The sequence below is a fragment of the Antedon bifida genome, chromosome 1 (genome assembly GCF_963402885.1).
Source record: "Antedon bifida chromosome 1, ecAntBifi1.1, whole genome shotgun sequence".
Taxonomy (NCBI): Eukaryota; Metazoa; Echinodermata; class Crinoidea; order Comatulida; family Antedonidae; genus Antedon; species Antedon bifida.
The window spans coordinates 23320637-23337802 of NC_136226.1; the positions used below are offsets into that span (position 1 = coordinate 23320637).

A 17166-nucleotide genomic window follows, 5' to 3' on the forward strand; every position below is an offset into this window, starting at 1 on the left:
AACAAGTTATATGAGGATAAACTGGTTACTTAACGTTACTCTAACCGATATAAAATATAATTGTAAGCGCTTCCATCAAACGAATACAATTTGTTTCAGCCTGCAACATAGATGGAGATGCAACAATACAGGCCATAATCAGCTAATATAAGACAGTAAAGCAGATTGGACTGCAGAGAACCCTGGACAGATAGATCTCATTGGTTAAAATAGTTTATTCACACCTTCTATAAATCAGGTGTGACCTAAAAAAGGGAAATCTAATGGTGTACAAATTAAAGCACGTTCCTATGATACAGTGAGTTAAATAGAATACCCAAATGCTGTCGTATCAAACAGTAGAATTGTCAGAAAAATCAGAATGAAATATCGGATGTCTTAAAAAAAAAAGAAATACAAGGAATGCTACCTGCAGATTTGTTAAAAACGTCGAACCAAAACTATAACTTGAGAAAATCATGAAGAAGAGAGTGCGTGCAGAAAGTGCACAGAAGCAAATTATAGTGACAGTGATTTAATAATACATGTTGTATTGATACTGTCAAAAGCTTTCTTATGTAATTTCCATGGAAGAGTGCAACTAAAATATGCTTATTTTAGTTTAGTTTATATAACATCTATTTTTTCATTGTATTTTTACAAAGGTTATCAATATGTACCTTCCATAACAAAATGCTTATCCAATAATACACCTCCAAATGACGCCTCATCAACCTCATTAATTAAACTTGTCTATTTACAGAGAAATATCCTAATTTGTTAATTATCTTACTTCTATTATGAAATGAAATATAATTGGATTTACTAGAATTTATAGTTAACGTATTTGTATTACACCATTCATACCTTGTTTAGCTGTTCATTAGCTTCATTTAGATTTAATTGTATTGCATGGAAAAGAATGAAATAAGTTAGTCATACAAAATAAACGAATGTCAAAATAATTAGATAAATTTATTTCAACAATATAATCATTATAATTCATCGTATTGTAAATAGTTAATCTGTTTAAAAAAAATCTAAATACTATTTTGCGTTATTGTTTGTCTGGAGTTGGAGAGACATTCTCTTCGACGACAGTGCCATTGACAGGTCTTGTCTCTCCTTAGTGTTCCATTATTATAATTGAAATAAATAAATATAATATTTATATTTTTTTTGTTTTGTCGTAGGCTGGTTAACATCCCAGTCTTGTCTTGTGCTTTTGTGGACGCTTGTCTCTCATATATTTGCATTTTTGAAAAATGAGCATTAGCATGTAGACTGTTTAGGCGAACATCATGGAACAATTGTCAAGTAATTTTGTTAATAACGCAATTATTTTCAATCACACATAATAAATACACAGGAATAAAGACTTTGGACTGGAGTAAAATGTTACAAATATAACAGAATACTCAACACAAAAGGAACGAGGGCATATTGAGCGAGATTAGGAAGAGGCAAATCATATTAATAAGAATGGTGGAGCAGCAAACACAGTTGATAGAATATAGAATTCGAGGACTGTTGAAAATTGTGGAGAAGAGGAAGGAAAAGGATAGATGAAAGATTACAAACCGTAATACATTATTCTGAACTAAAAGAAGAATAATAAAGAACTTTGACCTACCAAATGGCAGATTACAAGGTAGACATGAGTGTGGTTGCTATACATACTGTAGTATTATGTACAGTACCTTTAATGACTTATACGGTGAAACAGTTTAGCAACATTTCAAATGTTGCATATTAATATCACTCATTCAGAATATCAATTTGTACAATTTTTTTAAAGTATTCTCTCATTAGTAACATTTATCGTAACAAGCCAACATCATAAAAAATTGTACTATGTGCTGTACATTGTAAATAATAATATTCTTTACAATACATGGCCTATTTTAGGGCCTAAATAACAGAGAACTATGAAAGAGGATCTACGAAATGGCAGATTACAAGGTAGACATGAGGGTGGGTTGGTAGACATACTGTAGTATACAGTACCTTCATTAAGGACTTCGTCCTACGGTGAAACAGTGTAACAATATTTCAAATGTATAATAATAATATCGCCAGATTCAGAATACAGTATCAATTTTTACAATTTTGAGTAAGTATTCTCTCATCGTAACACGCCAATATCATAAACAAATTGTACTATGCTGTACATTGTAAATAATATTCTTTATTCTTTCATGGCCTTTATTGTAAATGTACTTATTTTAGTAGATTTTCATTGCCATCTTTTATCATTCCTCAATCTTTACTTCAATTATTTTAATGTATTTCAATTCTCTTGTATGTACTTAAATTCCCTCTTTATGTATTTCAAGTATCTCCTAATGTATTTCTAAATTCTGTCTTATTAAAAAACACATCAAGTCGTTGTTTTGCATTGTTCCTATAAACGTTTCTTTCAGGACAATCGGAATTAACAGAACTTGAGAATAGTTATTTCACTCAATCTCCGGCACCGTGCCTACTGTACGTACGAAACACATATTCTCGTGATCCTATATCAGTTATTTTAAAGGTTAGAATGAAAACAGGGCAACATGCAAGACTTGATAATCAAAACATGTGACGCTTATCTCTGAATTTGGAAAATATGTAGATATAGTAAAAAGGATCTAGACCTGATTTAAATATTTGCTGTACTGCAATTTCAATCAGCTTTTATATATTTTTATGTATACCTTTGTTTGTATATTTTATCAGGGAAGAGCGTAATTTCACTCTTCCCTGATTTCATGTAAGCCAAAGTTCTCAGCTATTGTTTGCTGGTTTGTACGGTATGTTATTTATACCATAATACATAAATACAATTATTAGAATTTAACATGATAGAGAGTTCGAGGAAGGGAGTCGGACATCATAAGGATGGACGTAGGGAATAAGTAGTTTGAAATGACCACAAGTTTATAAAACAAAGTATAGCTTTTCTAAATACATGCATTATTATTAAACACATTTTTAGCAGTATGATAAACGCATGAGAAAGAACCTACTAGAATAAAGAGAAACTATATTACTGTGGCAACAAAATGTGATGTTCCCCTATATTTCATTTCATTTCATTTAGACTATTCCTCTCAAAACAATAAAATGCACAAACATAATACATAACAGCAGAAAATGAGACAGGGCCCTCCAAAAGTGAACTAAATCACTATCGGTGGGGACCCTTAATGAACACGATGATGTCATAATCACTACCATATTTGGGTATATCACTACCATATTTGGGCACATCACACTTTTTGGCCAAACTAGTTTGATAGTGTAGACAAAGCTTTATTGAATTAACATAAAATGCACAGCAAATTGTGACAGCCAATTATAGTAATGAAGTAGGCAATCAATTACAGTTAATATAACCATGGTCGATCGAAGATTTTGACGAATAATTGGTTAAGTCCGTGTCTAAATGTCCTATTCATCAGAGAGTAAATTACTGGGTTACATGACGAGAGTAGTAGATAAGGTACTTCAGACCCAAAATGAATTTTCCTGATTACGTAATATCCGCCGGGTGTTTTTATAACAATGGTTAACAATGGGGATAGTATAAGACAGAGTATATCATTTCACTATAATAATAATAATAATAATAATAATAATATTTATTCGGTCATCAATGTAAAAATAACCAGGAATGAGAATAGGCTAAAGCCCAAACAGATTCTGCACTCACTCCATACAATACAGTCAGTTAAAGATAAAACCATATACAAGAAAAATACAAATAAATTATACATTTCACTAGAATTGTTATATAGATAGAAGTGAGACAATATAATTTTTGTAAGATTTGATTGATGTATGCCGACATAATCCAAAGACATAAGTTATTTGATCCGGATATTATAACAATGACTAAAACAAAAAGATGAATGAAGTTAAATAATAAGTATGTCTTGATTGAACTATACCGACAAGTAATTAACCATCTTCCAGTCGGGAAAGGAATTTCACACCTTTTTGTCAAACTAGTCTGATATGTAGACAGAGTTTCATTTTAGGATAATACAGTCGTTTGGACAAAGTTAATGAAGTTAAATAATAAGTATGTCTTGATTGAACTTTACCGACAGGTAATTAATCATCTTCCGGATTTGTAGGGGTAGGAATTGAAAAGCAGTGACTCGGGGTGTTTGACATATTAAAGTTTAATGTGTGCCGTTATGATGTTACTTTCACTTTTTTGATGATTTTTGTTTTTCCAATGTTTAGGTTTATTCTCATTTAAATTGGTTACGTTTACGAAAAGATTTCTTTGTTTCCCTTTAAAATAAAACAAAAAGAATTGACATACTAAAGTTTAATGTGTAACGTCATGATGTTAGCAATAATTTACAGTGGCGGGTTTTTTAAAGTTAGGCCAAGGTGTCGCGGTATAGCCCGGTAAGGGTGTTCGAGGAAGTGATGTCATTTAATCCTAATTCAGTAAAATTAATAAAACAAAAACAAAAATTAAGTAGGGACGCTACTTACTATAAACTTAGTGTATATATACTGGAGTAAAACATCATTTTAATAATCAACCTGTACGAGTGATCTACCAGAATGAATGCCTATAAACCAACAGTTGGTTTCACTCATTCCAAAAGAAAATCCACAGAATGCAACGTACCTTCTGAAAAGGTAAAGGATGACTACACAAAGGAACCAACAGAGGCACGTAAAAGTAATGAAATAGATTTCACTCGGAAGCTAATCAAATCAGATAAGCAGCAGATGATTTCCCCATATTTTAAGTTTCCAGTGCACAAAATATCGAGAGAAAATTTAGATTGTGATTACATTCAACTTCTTGATAAAAGCTCAGCTGATACTTTGTATAAACAATGTGAGGAAGAGATTGAATATTTTACAGGTGATCTTGCAAAGGTGAAAGTGTTTGGTAGATGGTTTAATATACCTAGAAAACAGGTTAGTTTCTCTTTATTTTTTCTTCATGGTTTCATGACGTTAATGTAGGCTACATACTATTACGTTTAAAAAGATGCATTTTTACATTTTAATTACCGGCCTACCGCACTGTTTTCGTTTTATCCAACAGAATAACAGTTAACCAAGCCTACAGCACTGTTTTCGTTTTATGCAACAGAATATTAACAGTTAACCAGAATCCAACTGATTATAATTGTATATACATAAGAGAAACATTTTTAATAGTATGTTTCAACTCTGACAGGTTTCTTATGGTGATACGGGTTTAACATACACATATTCAGGCAATATAGTGCCAGCCTTGCCATGGCCACCGTTCCTGAAAGATCTTCGAGATTATTTGAAAGAAGTCACAGGGTTCTACTTCAATTTTGTTTTGGTTAACAGGTACATATTTATTATATATCTATATATGTTTATATTTGTTTTAATTAAATAATGCAAAGCTTCCTTATGGTTACATTGTTTATACATTTTGTACATTTGATTTATTCTCAATTTTACTCTCAAGATTGTATAATTGAACAATATCAGTAATCAGTCTTTTCGTCAACTATTAGAATCTCTCACTTTTTTTATCTGCACAAAACTGTGTTTAATTACGTTGTATGGTTTATTGTTTTTATACTAAAAAGTTAAGTGCAAAAAGGATATTTATTTTCTAGCGTAGGCCTATATTACAGTACAATTTTTTTATTTTAATTTTTGTTTCTTTACTAGATATGCAGACGGTAATGATTCTATTGGTGAACATAAAGACGATGAGAAAGATATCAACAAATTTAGTTCAATTGCGTCCATTTCATTAGGTCAAACACGATTGTTTAGATTTCGCCATGGTGCTACACGTGGAATGAGACACAAAAGAAGTATTGAACCAGTAAATGTTGATCTTAAACACGGTAGCTTACTATTGATGAATTATCCAACTAACGAGTATTGGTACCATTCGCTGCCTAAAAAACCATCCATCAAACTACCAAGAATAAATCTGACATTTAGAGATATTAAAAGATGAGAAAAGGTCAGGATTACTTTAGAACGCAAATCTTATTAGCAACAATTCATGAACAATTGTTCTAAATGTAATAGTTACATGTATTTGTGTTTTATCAAAATGTAATGGTTACCTAGCATACATTATTATTGGCGGCTGTCAAAAAACTATTTTTAACAATTCATTTCTTGTATCTTCCTTTTTTATTTATTGTAAAAAATTTTGAAATAATTAGTAGCATGGTACAAGGAATCGGCCCGGGAAAAAATAACAACAACTAATTTAATTCTTCTTTTTCTGTTGAATTATTATTATTATGTTTGTGATGTGTATTGCAATAGATTTGTTTAATGAAATAAGTTAATTATGTTTTGACTTAATTTATGTCAGTGTAAATTTGTAAAAGTAGTTTTCCTATTTTAATTCATGGTAAATTTATTTCTTGACTTAATTTAATTTGTTTTCTGTTCTGTTGAAGTATTATTATTATGTTTTGTAAAGTGTAGTGCAATAGAATGTGTATTGAAATAAATTTTGTTTTTTAACAGCAACAATAAAAATGAAATTTGATCTTTGCGTGTTATTTAACTCCTGTATGATGTTTTTCTAATTTATTTATACCAAAAAAAAAAAAAACAAGTTTTTGAATTTGTTAAATGTAATTGCAAAAACACAAATGAATGTGATTAAAAAATATTCTGTTTACTTTTTTTTTTTATTTGAAACAGCAGTATTTTTAACAGTAGTTATATTTTATATATAATAAGTGATATTACAAAAAATAAACATACAAAATGTATAAAGCATAGACTTATTAAATTTAAATACAATTTCTTTATTTCAAAATGAATTTCATTTTCTACGTGTTTTCAATTTTAAATCTTTTAAGAAAGACACAATACGTACTGCTAAAAAAAAAACGCACACAAAAGAAGACAAATTTGAGACGCACGGTATGTAACGACACTTTCAATAAGAAGGTATATTATAAATGTATTTTTACCAAATTTATAAAGTAAATGGTTATTATTAAGAAATATACATTTTAGATAAATGATAACACATCTAAAATTAATTAGAGAGATCAATACAATATTGTGTTCATGATAATTTGTTTTGATGACTAGAGGAAACATCTGAAGAAATTCAACGAAAAACAAGCGTTAACACCATACCAGTCACTAAGAATGCTACTACTCTGAAAAAAACATCTCCCTTCCTACACAGAAACAAATTCTGAACGAAAATAGAAAATAAAAAAAAAAAATAAAAATTAGTAAACGAAACACGCACATTATAAATAAAATGAATAATTTAAGAATATTAGTTAAACTACGCACGAACAAAAAACGAAACATACTAACCGATTCATCGTCATTACAAAGTTCAAATAACGAAAACTTTTCCTTGAAAAATCCACAGGAGACACGTTTTACATTTTCTAACTGCAATTCAGTGTCACATTGTGTCGCAACACATGTACATACAACGAGTCCTGTCACAAGTCTGCCGACATTTATTTTTCTATCGCTCATCATTTGTTCTAATACATAATACAGCGCTTCCGAAGAAATATCTTTACACAATTCTAACACATTAAAATTGTTTTCCAACTCTTTACAAGCACGAATAGTACTCTGGAGGATGGGTGAATTCAAAACAACTAACCCCGTCAATTTATATTCAATGTATGCTAAAACCACTTCCTCTAAATCAACCATAACGCTCGACAAACAATTGATAATGGATGTAATGGTCAAGAAAGTTACAACTTAAAACATTTATTTTTGTTTTTTAAAAAGAAGTTGTAACATAGAAACTAATTTTGTCAGGAAATGTATTTTTATCATTTATGTGGTTTATTTGTGTTTAGAAAGTTACAACATTAACATTTAATTTGGTCAAAAATGTGAATATACGGAGCCGATATTCAGTGTCACATTGTGTCGCAACACATGTACATACAACGAGTCCTGTCACAAGTCTGCCGACATTTATTTTTCTATCGCTCATCATTTGTTCTAATACATAATACAGCGCTTCCGAAGAAATATCTTTACACAATTCTAACACATTAAAATTGTTTTCCAACTCTTTACAAGCACGAATAGTACTCTGGAGGATGGGTGAATCCAAAACAACTTACCCCGTCAATTTATATTCAATGTATGCTAAAACCACTTTCTCTAAATCATCCATAACGCTCGACCAACAATTGATAATGGATGTAATGGTCAAGAAAGTTACAACTTAAAACATTTATTTTTGTTTTTTAAAAAGAAGTTGTAACATAGAAACTAATTTTGTCAGGAAATGTATTTTTATCATGTATGTGGTTTATTTGTGTTTAGAAAGTTACAACATTAACATTTAATTTGGTCAAAAATGTGAATATACGGAGCCGATTGTAATTTTTAATCCTTAGTATAGTGAGAGAATTTATAGACAAAAAAAGAGCGAACGGAAATTAATGATTGCAGATTAAACATATAGAAATGGATTGAAATTGGAAATCCACATGATCAAAGAAAAGAAACCCATTGTTTCGACAGAAGCTAATGACATTTACAAAGGATGACACAGTTTGAATAGAGTAATTACCGTATAACATAATTAAATTTTACACCACCAATACTACCGGGGTGTTTAGGATCGTAATATACTTTTCTTAAGTACTCATCCATACTCATTACCCTCAATCACCCAAATGAAAACTTAATAAATAAATCAAATACTTAAATAACACGCAAAGATCAAATTTCATTTTCGTTGTTGCTTTTAAAAGAAAAAACACAACCTTTATTTTAACACACATTCTATTTCAATATACTTTACAACCATAATAATAATAAACTTTACCGAAAAGAAATAAGAATTATAAAAATATATAACATTAATTTAAAAAAAAAAAGTGTTAAGATAATATTTAAATTTGTACAAATTACAATTGGTTAAGAATCTTATTAAAAAGTTCTGAATCATTTGTAATCAACTTTATGGCTTTATCGAACGCATCAACATTGATACAACGTAAATGAAAGTAGTTTAGCGCCCATTCAAAATGGGTAGAGCTATTGTCCACAAGTTTCAAATGATTGTGAAAAATATACATACGAATAAAACAGCTATATATATATATAAAAAAAAAAATAATGATTCAGTGTTATAATTTTATTTACCTGTCATTATGTTAAATAAAACATATTCTAAATTAAATTTATATCATGTTAGATATATTTTCAAGAACATTTGTTACATAAAAATTAAATTTGTAAAGAAATTTGTTACATAAGATAAATTTGTTAAGAAGTTTGTTTCATAAAAATATTTGTGTAGATAAATTTGTTACATGAAAATAAATTTTTCAAAATAATTGTTACATAAAAATAAATTTGTAAAGAAATTCGTTACATAAATTTATTTTTTACAAGAAGTTTGTAACAGAAAATTATTTTGCTAAGAATTAGTTGCATCAATTGATTTTATCAACCGTATGTAACATAAAGAATTATTTTGTTGAAAAAAATATTTTGTCATTCAATCCATTTGTTCAATAGGCCTAGTTCGTTTAAGTTTTTAAGAATTATTTGTGTAATATTCTTGTATATAAGAGAATTTATTTTTAACCTTTGTAATTATTTTGTAAATATCATTTATGCAATATTTTTGTGTGTAAATATTTGAATTTATTTATACTTTTTGTATGGAAATAATTATAAATACTGTTTGTGTTTACATGCGTGTCATAGTAGAGTCCGCAGAGACCTACAGATTTAAATTTAGAAATTCAAACAGAGTTAAAGATATGTCCATCAGGGAATGGCTGAATGAGCTCTCCCATTATTTAAAATGTTGGATGAAATAGGCTAATGTAAAAGAAGATCATTATTTATAACTTGATAAAATGCCTGCAGCATCATCTTCTTTTACATTAGCCTATTTCATCCAACATTTTAAATAATGGGAGAGCTCATTCAGCCATTCCCTGATGGACATATCTTTAACTCTGTTTGAATTTCTAAATTTAAATCTGTAGGTCTCTGCGGACTCTACTATGACACGCATGTAAACACAAACAGTATTTATAATTATTTCCATACAAAAAGTATAAATAAATTCAAATATTTACACACAAAAATATTGCATAAATGATATTTACAAAATAATTACAAAGGTTAAAAATAAATTCTCTTATATACAAGAATATTACACAAATAATTCTTAAAAACTTAAACGAACTAGGCCTATTGAACAAATGGACTGAATGACAAAATATTTTTTTCAACAAAATAATTCTTTATGTTACATACGGTTGATAAAATCAATTGATGCAACTAATTCTTAGCAAAATAATTTTCTGTTACAAACTTCTTGTAAAAAATAAATTTATGTAACGAATTTCTTTACAAATTTATTTTTATGTAACAATTATTTTGAAAAATTTATTTTCATGTAACAAATTTATCTACACAAATATTTTTATGAAACAAACTTCTTAACAAATTTATCTTATGTAACAAATTTCTTTACAAATTTAATTTTTATGTAACAAATGTTCTTGAAAATATATCTAACATGATATAAATTTAATTTAGAATATGTTTTATTTAACATAATGACAGGTAAATAAAATTATAACACTGAATCATTATTTTTTTTTTTATATATATATATAGCTGTTTTATTCGTATGTATATTTTTCACAATCATTTGAAACTTGTGGACAATAGCTCTACCCATTTTGAATGGGCGCTAAACTACTTTCATTTACGTTGTATCAATGTTGATGCGTTCGATAAAGCCATAAAGTTGATTACAAATGATTCAGAACTTTTTAATAAGATTCTTAACCAATTGTAATTTGTACAAATTTAAATATTATCTTAACACAGTACAAATTTAAATATTATCTTAACACTTTTTTTTTTTAAATTAATGTTATATATTTTTATAATTCTTATTTCTTTTCGGTAAAGTTTATTATTATTATGGTTGTAAAGTATATTGAAATAGAATGTGTGTTAAAATAAAGGTTGTGTTTTTTCTTTTAAAAGCAACAACGAAAATGAAATTTGATCTTTGCGTGTTATTTAAGTATTTGATTTATTTATTAAGTTTTCATTTGGGTGATTGAGGGTAATGAGTATGGATGAGTACTTAAGAAAAGTATATTACGATCCTAAACACCCCGGTAGTATTGGTGGTGTAAAATTTAATTATGTTATACGGTAATTACTCTATTCAAACTGTGTCATCCTTTGTAAATGTCATTAGCTTCTGTCGAAACAATGGGTTTCTTTTCTTTGATCATGTGGATTTCCAATTTCAATCCATTTCTATATGTTTAATCTGCAATCATTAATTTCCGTTCGCTCTTTTTTTGTCTATAAATTCTCTCACTATACTAAGGATTAAAAATTACAATCGGCTCCGTATATTCACATTTTTGACCAAATTAAATGTTAATGTTGTAACTTTCTAAACACAAATAAACCACATACATGATAAAAATACATTTCCTGACAAAATTAGTTTCTATGTTACAACTTCTTTTTAAAAAACAAAAATAAATGTTTTAAGTTGTAACTTTCTTGACCATTACATCCATTATCAATTGTTGGTCGAGCGTTATGGATGATTTAGAGAAAGTGGTTTTAGCATACATTGAATATAAATTGACGGGGTAAGTTGTTTTGGATTCACCCATCCTCCAGAGTACTATTCGTGCTTGTAAAGAGTTGGAAAACAATTTTAATGTGTTAGAATTGTGTAAAGATATTTCTTCGGAAGCGCTGTATTATGTATTAGAACAAATGATGAGCGATAGAAAAATAAATGTCGGCAGACTTGTGACAGGACTCGTTGTATGTACATGTGTTGCGACACAATGTGACACTGAATATCGGCTCCGTATATTCACATTTTTGACCAAATTAAATGTTAATGTTGTAACTTTCTAAACACAAATAAACCACATAAATGATAAAAATACATTTCCTGACAAAATTAGTTTCTATGTTACAACTTCTTTTTAAAAAACAAAAATAAATGTTTTAAGTTGTAACTTTCTTGACCATTACATCCATTATCAATTGTTTGTCGAGCGTTATGGTTGATTTAGAGGAAGTGGTTTTAGCATACATTGAATATAAATTGACGGGGTTAGTTGTTTTGAATTCACCCATCCTCCAGAGTACTATTCGTGCTTGTAAAGAGTTGGAAAACAATTTTAATGTGTTAGAATTGTGTAAAGATATTTCTTCGGAAGCGCTGTATTATGTATTAGAACAAATGATGAGCGATAGAAAAATAAATGTCGGCAGACTTGTGACAGGACTCGTTGTATGTACATGTGTTGCGACACAATGTGACACTGAATTGCAGTTAGAAAATGTAAAACGTGTCTCCTGTGGATTTTTCAAGGAAAAGTTTTCGTTATTTGAACTTTGTAATGACGATGAATCGGTTAGTATGTTTCGTTTTTTGTTCGTGCGTAGTTTAACTAATATTCTTAAATTATTCATTTTATTTATAATGTGCGTGTTTCGTTTACTAATTTTTATTTTTTTTTTTTATTTTCTATTTTCGTTCAGAATTTGTTTCTGTGTAGGAAGGGAGATGTTTTTTTCAGAGTAGTAGCATTCTTAGTGACTGGTATGGTGTTAACGCTTGTTTTTCGTTGAATTTCTTCAGATGTTTCCTCTAGTCATCAAAACAAATTATCATGAACACAATATTGTATTGATCTCTCTAATTAATTTTAGATGTGTTATCATTTATCTAAAATGTATATTTCTTAATAATAACCATTTACTTTATAAATTTGGTAAAAATACATTTATAATATACCTTCTTATTGAAAGTGTCGTTACATACCGTGCGTCTCAAATTTGTCTTCTTTTGTGTGCGTTTTTTTTTTAGCAGTACGTATTGTGTCTTTCTTAAAAGATTTAAAATTGAAAACACGTAGAAAATGAAATTCATTTTGAAATAAAGAAATTGTATTTAAATTTAATAAGTCTATGCTTTATACATTTTGTATGTTTATTTTTTGTAATATCACTTATTATATATAAAATATAACTACTGTTAAAAATACTGCTGTTTCAAATAAAAAAAAAAAGTAAACAGAATATTTTTTAATCACATTCATTTGTGTTTTTGCAATTACATTTAACAAATTCAAAAACTTGTTTTTTTTTTTTTTGGTATAAATAAATTAGAAAAACATCATACAGGAGTTAAATAACACGCAAAGATCAAATTTCATTTTTATTGTTGCTGTTAAAAAACAAAATTTATTTCAATACACATTCTATTGCACTACACTTTACAAAACATAATAATAATACTTCAACAGAACAGAAAACAAATTAAATTAAGTCAAGAAATAAATTTACCATGAATTAAAATAGGAAAACTACTTTTACAAATTTACACTGACATAAATTAAGTCAAAACATAATTAACTTATTTCATTAAACAAATCTATTGCAATACACATCACAAACATAATAATAATAATTCAACAGAAAAAGAAGAATTAAATTAGTTGTTGTTATTTTTTCCCGGGCCGATTCCTTGTACCATGCTACTAATTATTTCAAAATTTTTTACAATAAATAAAAAAGGAAGATACAAGAAATGAATTGTTAAAAATAGTTTTTTGACAGCCGCCAATAATAATGTATGCTAGGTAACCATTACATTTTGATAAAACACAAATACATGTAACTATTACATTTAGAACAATTGTTCATGAATTGTTGCTAATAAGATTTGCGTTCTAAAGTAATCCTGACCTTTTCTCATCTTTTAATATCTCTAAATGTCAGATTTATTCTTGGTAGTTTGATGGATGGTTTTTTAGGCAGCGAATGGTACCAATACTCGTTAGTTGGATAATTCATCAATAGTAAGCTACCGTGTTTAAGATCAACATTTACTGGTTCAATACTTCTTTTGTGTCTCATTCCACGTGTAGCACCATGGCGAAATCTAAACAATCGTGTTTGACCTAATGAAATGGACGCAATTGAACTAAATTTGTTGATATCTTTCTCATCGTCTTTATGTTCACCAATAGAATCATTACCGTCTGCATATCTAGTAAAGAAACAAAAATTAAAATAAAAAAATTGTACTGTAATATAGGCCTACGCTAGAAAATAAATATCCTTTTTGCACTTAACTTTTTAGTATAAAAACAATAAACCATACAACGTAATTAAACACAGTTTTGTGCAGATAAAAAAAGTGAGAGATTCTAATAGTTGACGAAAAGACTGATTACTGATATTGTTCAATTATACAATCTTGAGAGTAAAATTGAGAATAAATCAAATGTACAAAATGTATAAACAATGTAACCATAAGGAAGCTTTGCATTATTTAATTAAAACAAATATAAACATATATAGATATATAATAAATATGTACCTGTTAACCAAAACAAAATTGAAGTAGAACCCTGTGACTTCTTTCAAATAATCTCGAAGATCTTTCAGGAACGGTGGCCATGGCAAGGCTGGCACTATATTGCCTGAATATGTGTATGTTAAACCCGTATCACCATAAGAAACCTGTCAGAGTTGAAACATACTATTAAAAATGTTTCTCTTATGTATATACAATTATAATCAGTTGGATTCTGGTTAACTGTTAATATTCTGTTGCATAAAACGAAAACAGTGCTGTAGGCTTGGTTAACTGTTATTCTGTTGGATAAAACGAAAACAGTGCGGTAGGCCGGTAATTAAAATGTAAAAATGCATCTTTTTAAACGTAATAGTATGTAGCCTACATTAACGTCATGAAACCATGAAGAAAAAATAAAGAGAAACTAACCTGTTTTCTAGGTATATTAAACCATCTACCAAACACTTTCACCTTTGCAAGATCACCTGTAAAATATTCAATCTCTTCCTCACATTGTTTATACAAAGTATCAGCTGAGCTTTTATCAAGAAGTTGAATGTAATCACAATCTAAATTTTCTCTCGATATTTTGTGCACTGGAAACTTAAAATATGGGGAAATCATCTGCTGCTTATCTGATTTGATTAGCTTCCGAGTGAAATCTATTTCATTACTTTTACGTGCCTCTGTTGGTTCCTTTGTGTAGTCATCCTTTACCTTTTCAGAAGGTACGTTGCATTCTGTGGATTTTCTTTTGGAATGAGTGAAACCAACTGTTGGTTTATAGGCATTCATTCTGGTAGATCACTCGTACAGGTTGATTATTAAAATGATGTTTTACTCCAGTATATATACACTAAGTTTATAGTAAGTAGCGTCCCTACTTAATTTTTGTTTTTGTTTTATTAATTTTACTGAATTAGGATTAAATGACATCACTTCCTCGAACACCCTTACCGGGCTATACCGCGACACCTTGGCCTAACTTTAAAAAACCCGCCACTGTAAATTATTGCTAACATCATGACGTTACACATTAAACTTTAGTATGTCAATTCTTTTTGTTTTATTTTAAAGGGAAACAAAGAAATCTTTTCGTAAACGTAACCAATTTAAATGAGAATAAACCTAAACATTGGAAAAACAAAAATCATCAAAAAAGTGAAAGTAACATCATAACGGCACACATTAAACTTTAATATGTCAAACACCCCGAGTCACTGCTTTTCAATTCCTACCCCTACAAATCCGGAAGATGATTAATTACCTGTCGGTAAAGTTCAATCAAGACATACTTATTATTTAACTTCATTAACTTTGTCCAAACGACTGTATTATCCTAAAATGAAACTCTGTCTACATATCAGACTAGTTTGACAAAAAGGTGTGAAATTCCTTTCCCGACTGGAAGATGGTTAATTACTTGTCGGTATAGTTCAATCAAGACATACTTATTATTTAACTTCATTCATCTTTTTGTTTTAGTCATTGTTATAATATCCGGATCAAATAACTTATGTCTTTGGATTATGTCGGCATACATCAATCAAATCTTACAAAAATTATATTGTCTCACTTCTATCTATATAACAATTCTAGTGAAATGTATAATTTATTTGTATTTTTCTTGTATATGGTTTTATCTTTAACTGACTGTATTGTATGGAGTGAGTGCAGAATCTGTTTGGGCTTTAGCCTATTCTCATTCCTGGTTATTTTTACATTGATGACCGAATAAATATTATTATTATTATTATTATTATTATTATAGTGAAATGATATACTCTGTCTTATACTATCCCCATTGTTAACCATTGTTATAAAAACACCCGGCGGATATTACGTAATCAGGAAAATTCATTTTGGGTCTGAAGTACCTTATCTACTACTGACGAGGTAGATAACGCTAACCACATTGAAATAGTTTTAAACCCATCTGGTAAACGCACCTTCCATAACTGACAATTCACTACAACTTGGTACGGCAACCACAATATCATAAAAGTACCAATGACAAGTCCAAACACAAAGGCTGATTTGATCTTGGGTCTTATCGTATTTGTCGAATTCGATGCAAGTGTTGTAACATTCTGAATACGATTTAGTTGCTGGAAAGTTAACTTACCAATGTGGTAATATGATTTGACTGTTAATGAAACCGGAATGAACATACATAAAGCAGATATAGACATCGAAAACATAATGTTCTCTTCCCACTTGATCAGACAATTAAATGAATAAGGATCATATTTGTTCCTCCCCAATCCTATGATGACAAATATAAAAGGTTGAATCCACGTCCAGCCTAACAAAATGATAACATTCCGTTTGCTCATTTTTAAATCGTAAAGTAAAGGGTTGATTATAGAATGGTATCTTTCAACTGATATTGCACATAGAGTGGCAATGCTTGTTAGGTAACACTGTCCAGTCATAGAAGAAGAAAACTCGCAGATCCAGTCTTGTAGAAATGGCCATCCATCACATATAGAAGCAGTAAGAACAATAGGCATTACGAATAGTCCGACTGAAAGATCTGCGATTGCTAGATTTGCTACAAAGACATACGTTTTTGTGTGAAGTGATTCGACTGTGTAAATTACAGCAAGAGTTAAAGAATTACCAATAATTGCAAAAAGCATAATGATGACAAAAATGACTGTTCTGAATATTATTGTCACTGTGGTTGATGATTCTATTTCGGTAGAATTCATTGTCAACAATGTCAAACGAAAAGTTTACTGTCAGCGTAAAAACAACTTCCAATTCTGTGCGTGTATACGGGAAATATAGTATGAAATATGTTTAATCTGACT

The 17166-nt window shown here is 29.1% G+C and overlaps 2 protein-coding genes across 2 annotated transcripts; one reads left to right on the forward strand and one right to left on the reverse strand.

The window, feature by feature from the left end:
• Positions 1–4548: 4548 nt before the first annotated feature.
• On the forward strand, positions 4549–6069 carry LOC144853188 (DNA oxidative demethylase ALKBH2-like). Its single transcript, XM_078711109.1, has 3 exons — positions 4549–4914; positions 5180–5322; positions 5656–6069. The coding sequence occupies exons 1-3, from the start codon at positions 4549–4551 to the stop codon at positions 5951–5953; spliced, it is 807 nt and encodes a 268-aa protein (XP_078567235.1). The 3' UTR covers positions 5954–6069.
• A 7555-nt stretch (positions 6070–13624) lies between these two features.
• On the reverse strand, positions 13625–15145 carry LOC144853204 (DNA oxidative demethylase ALKBH2-like). The gene is made up of 3 exons (XM_078711110.1): positions 14780–15145; positions 14372–14514; positions 13625–14038 (listed from the first exon to the last, which is right to left on the reverse strand). The coding sequence occupies exons 1-3, from the start codon at positions 15143–15145 to the stop codon at positions 13741–13743; spliced, it is 807 nt and encodes a 268-aa protein (XP_078567236.1). The 3' UTR covers positions 13625–13740.
• Between the last annotated feature and the right edge of the window lie 2021 nt (positions 15146–17166).

Excerpts from the sequence above, each read along its gene's own strand:
- LOC144853188 (XM_078711109.1), top strand. The coding sequence starts at position 4,549 with ATGAATGCCTATAAACCAACAGTTGGTTTCACTCATTCCAAAAGAAAA. Across the intron at positions 4,915-5,179 it reads TTAATATACCTAGAAAACAG|GTTTCTTATGGTGATACGGG; the intron begins GTTAGTTTCTCT and ends CAACTCTGACAG. Across the intron at positions 5,323-5,655 it reads AATTTTGTTTTGGTTAACAG|ATATGCAGACGGTAATGATT; the intron begins GTACATATTTAT and ends TTTCTTTACTAG.
- LOC144853204 (XM_078711110.1), bottom strand. The coding sequence starts at position 15,145 with ATGAATGCCTATAAACCAACAGTTGGTTTCACTCATTCCAAAAGAAAA. Across the intron at positions 14,515-14,779 it reads TTAATATACCTAGAAAACAG|GTTTCTTATGGTGATACGGG; the intron begins GTTAGTTTCTCT and ends CAACTCTGACAG. Across the intron at positions 14,039-14,371 it reads AATTTTGTTTTGGTTAACAG|ATATGCAGACGGTAATGATT; the intron begins GTACATATTTAT and ends TTTCTTTACTAG.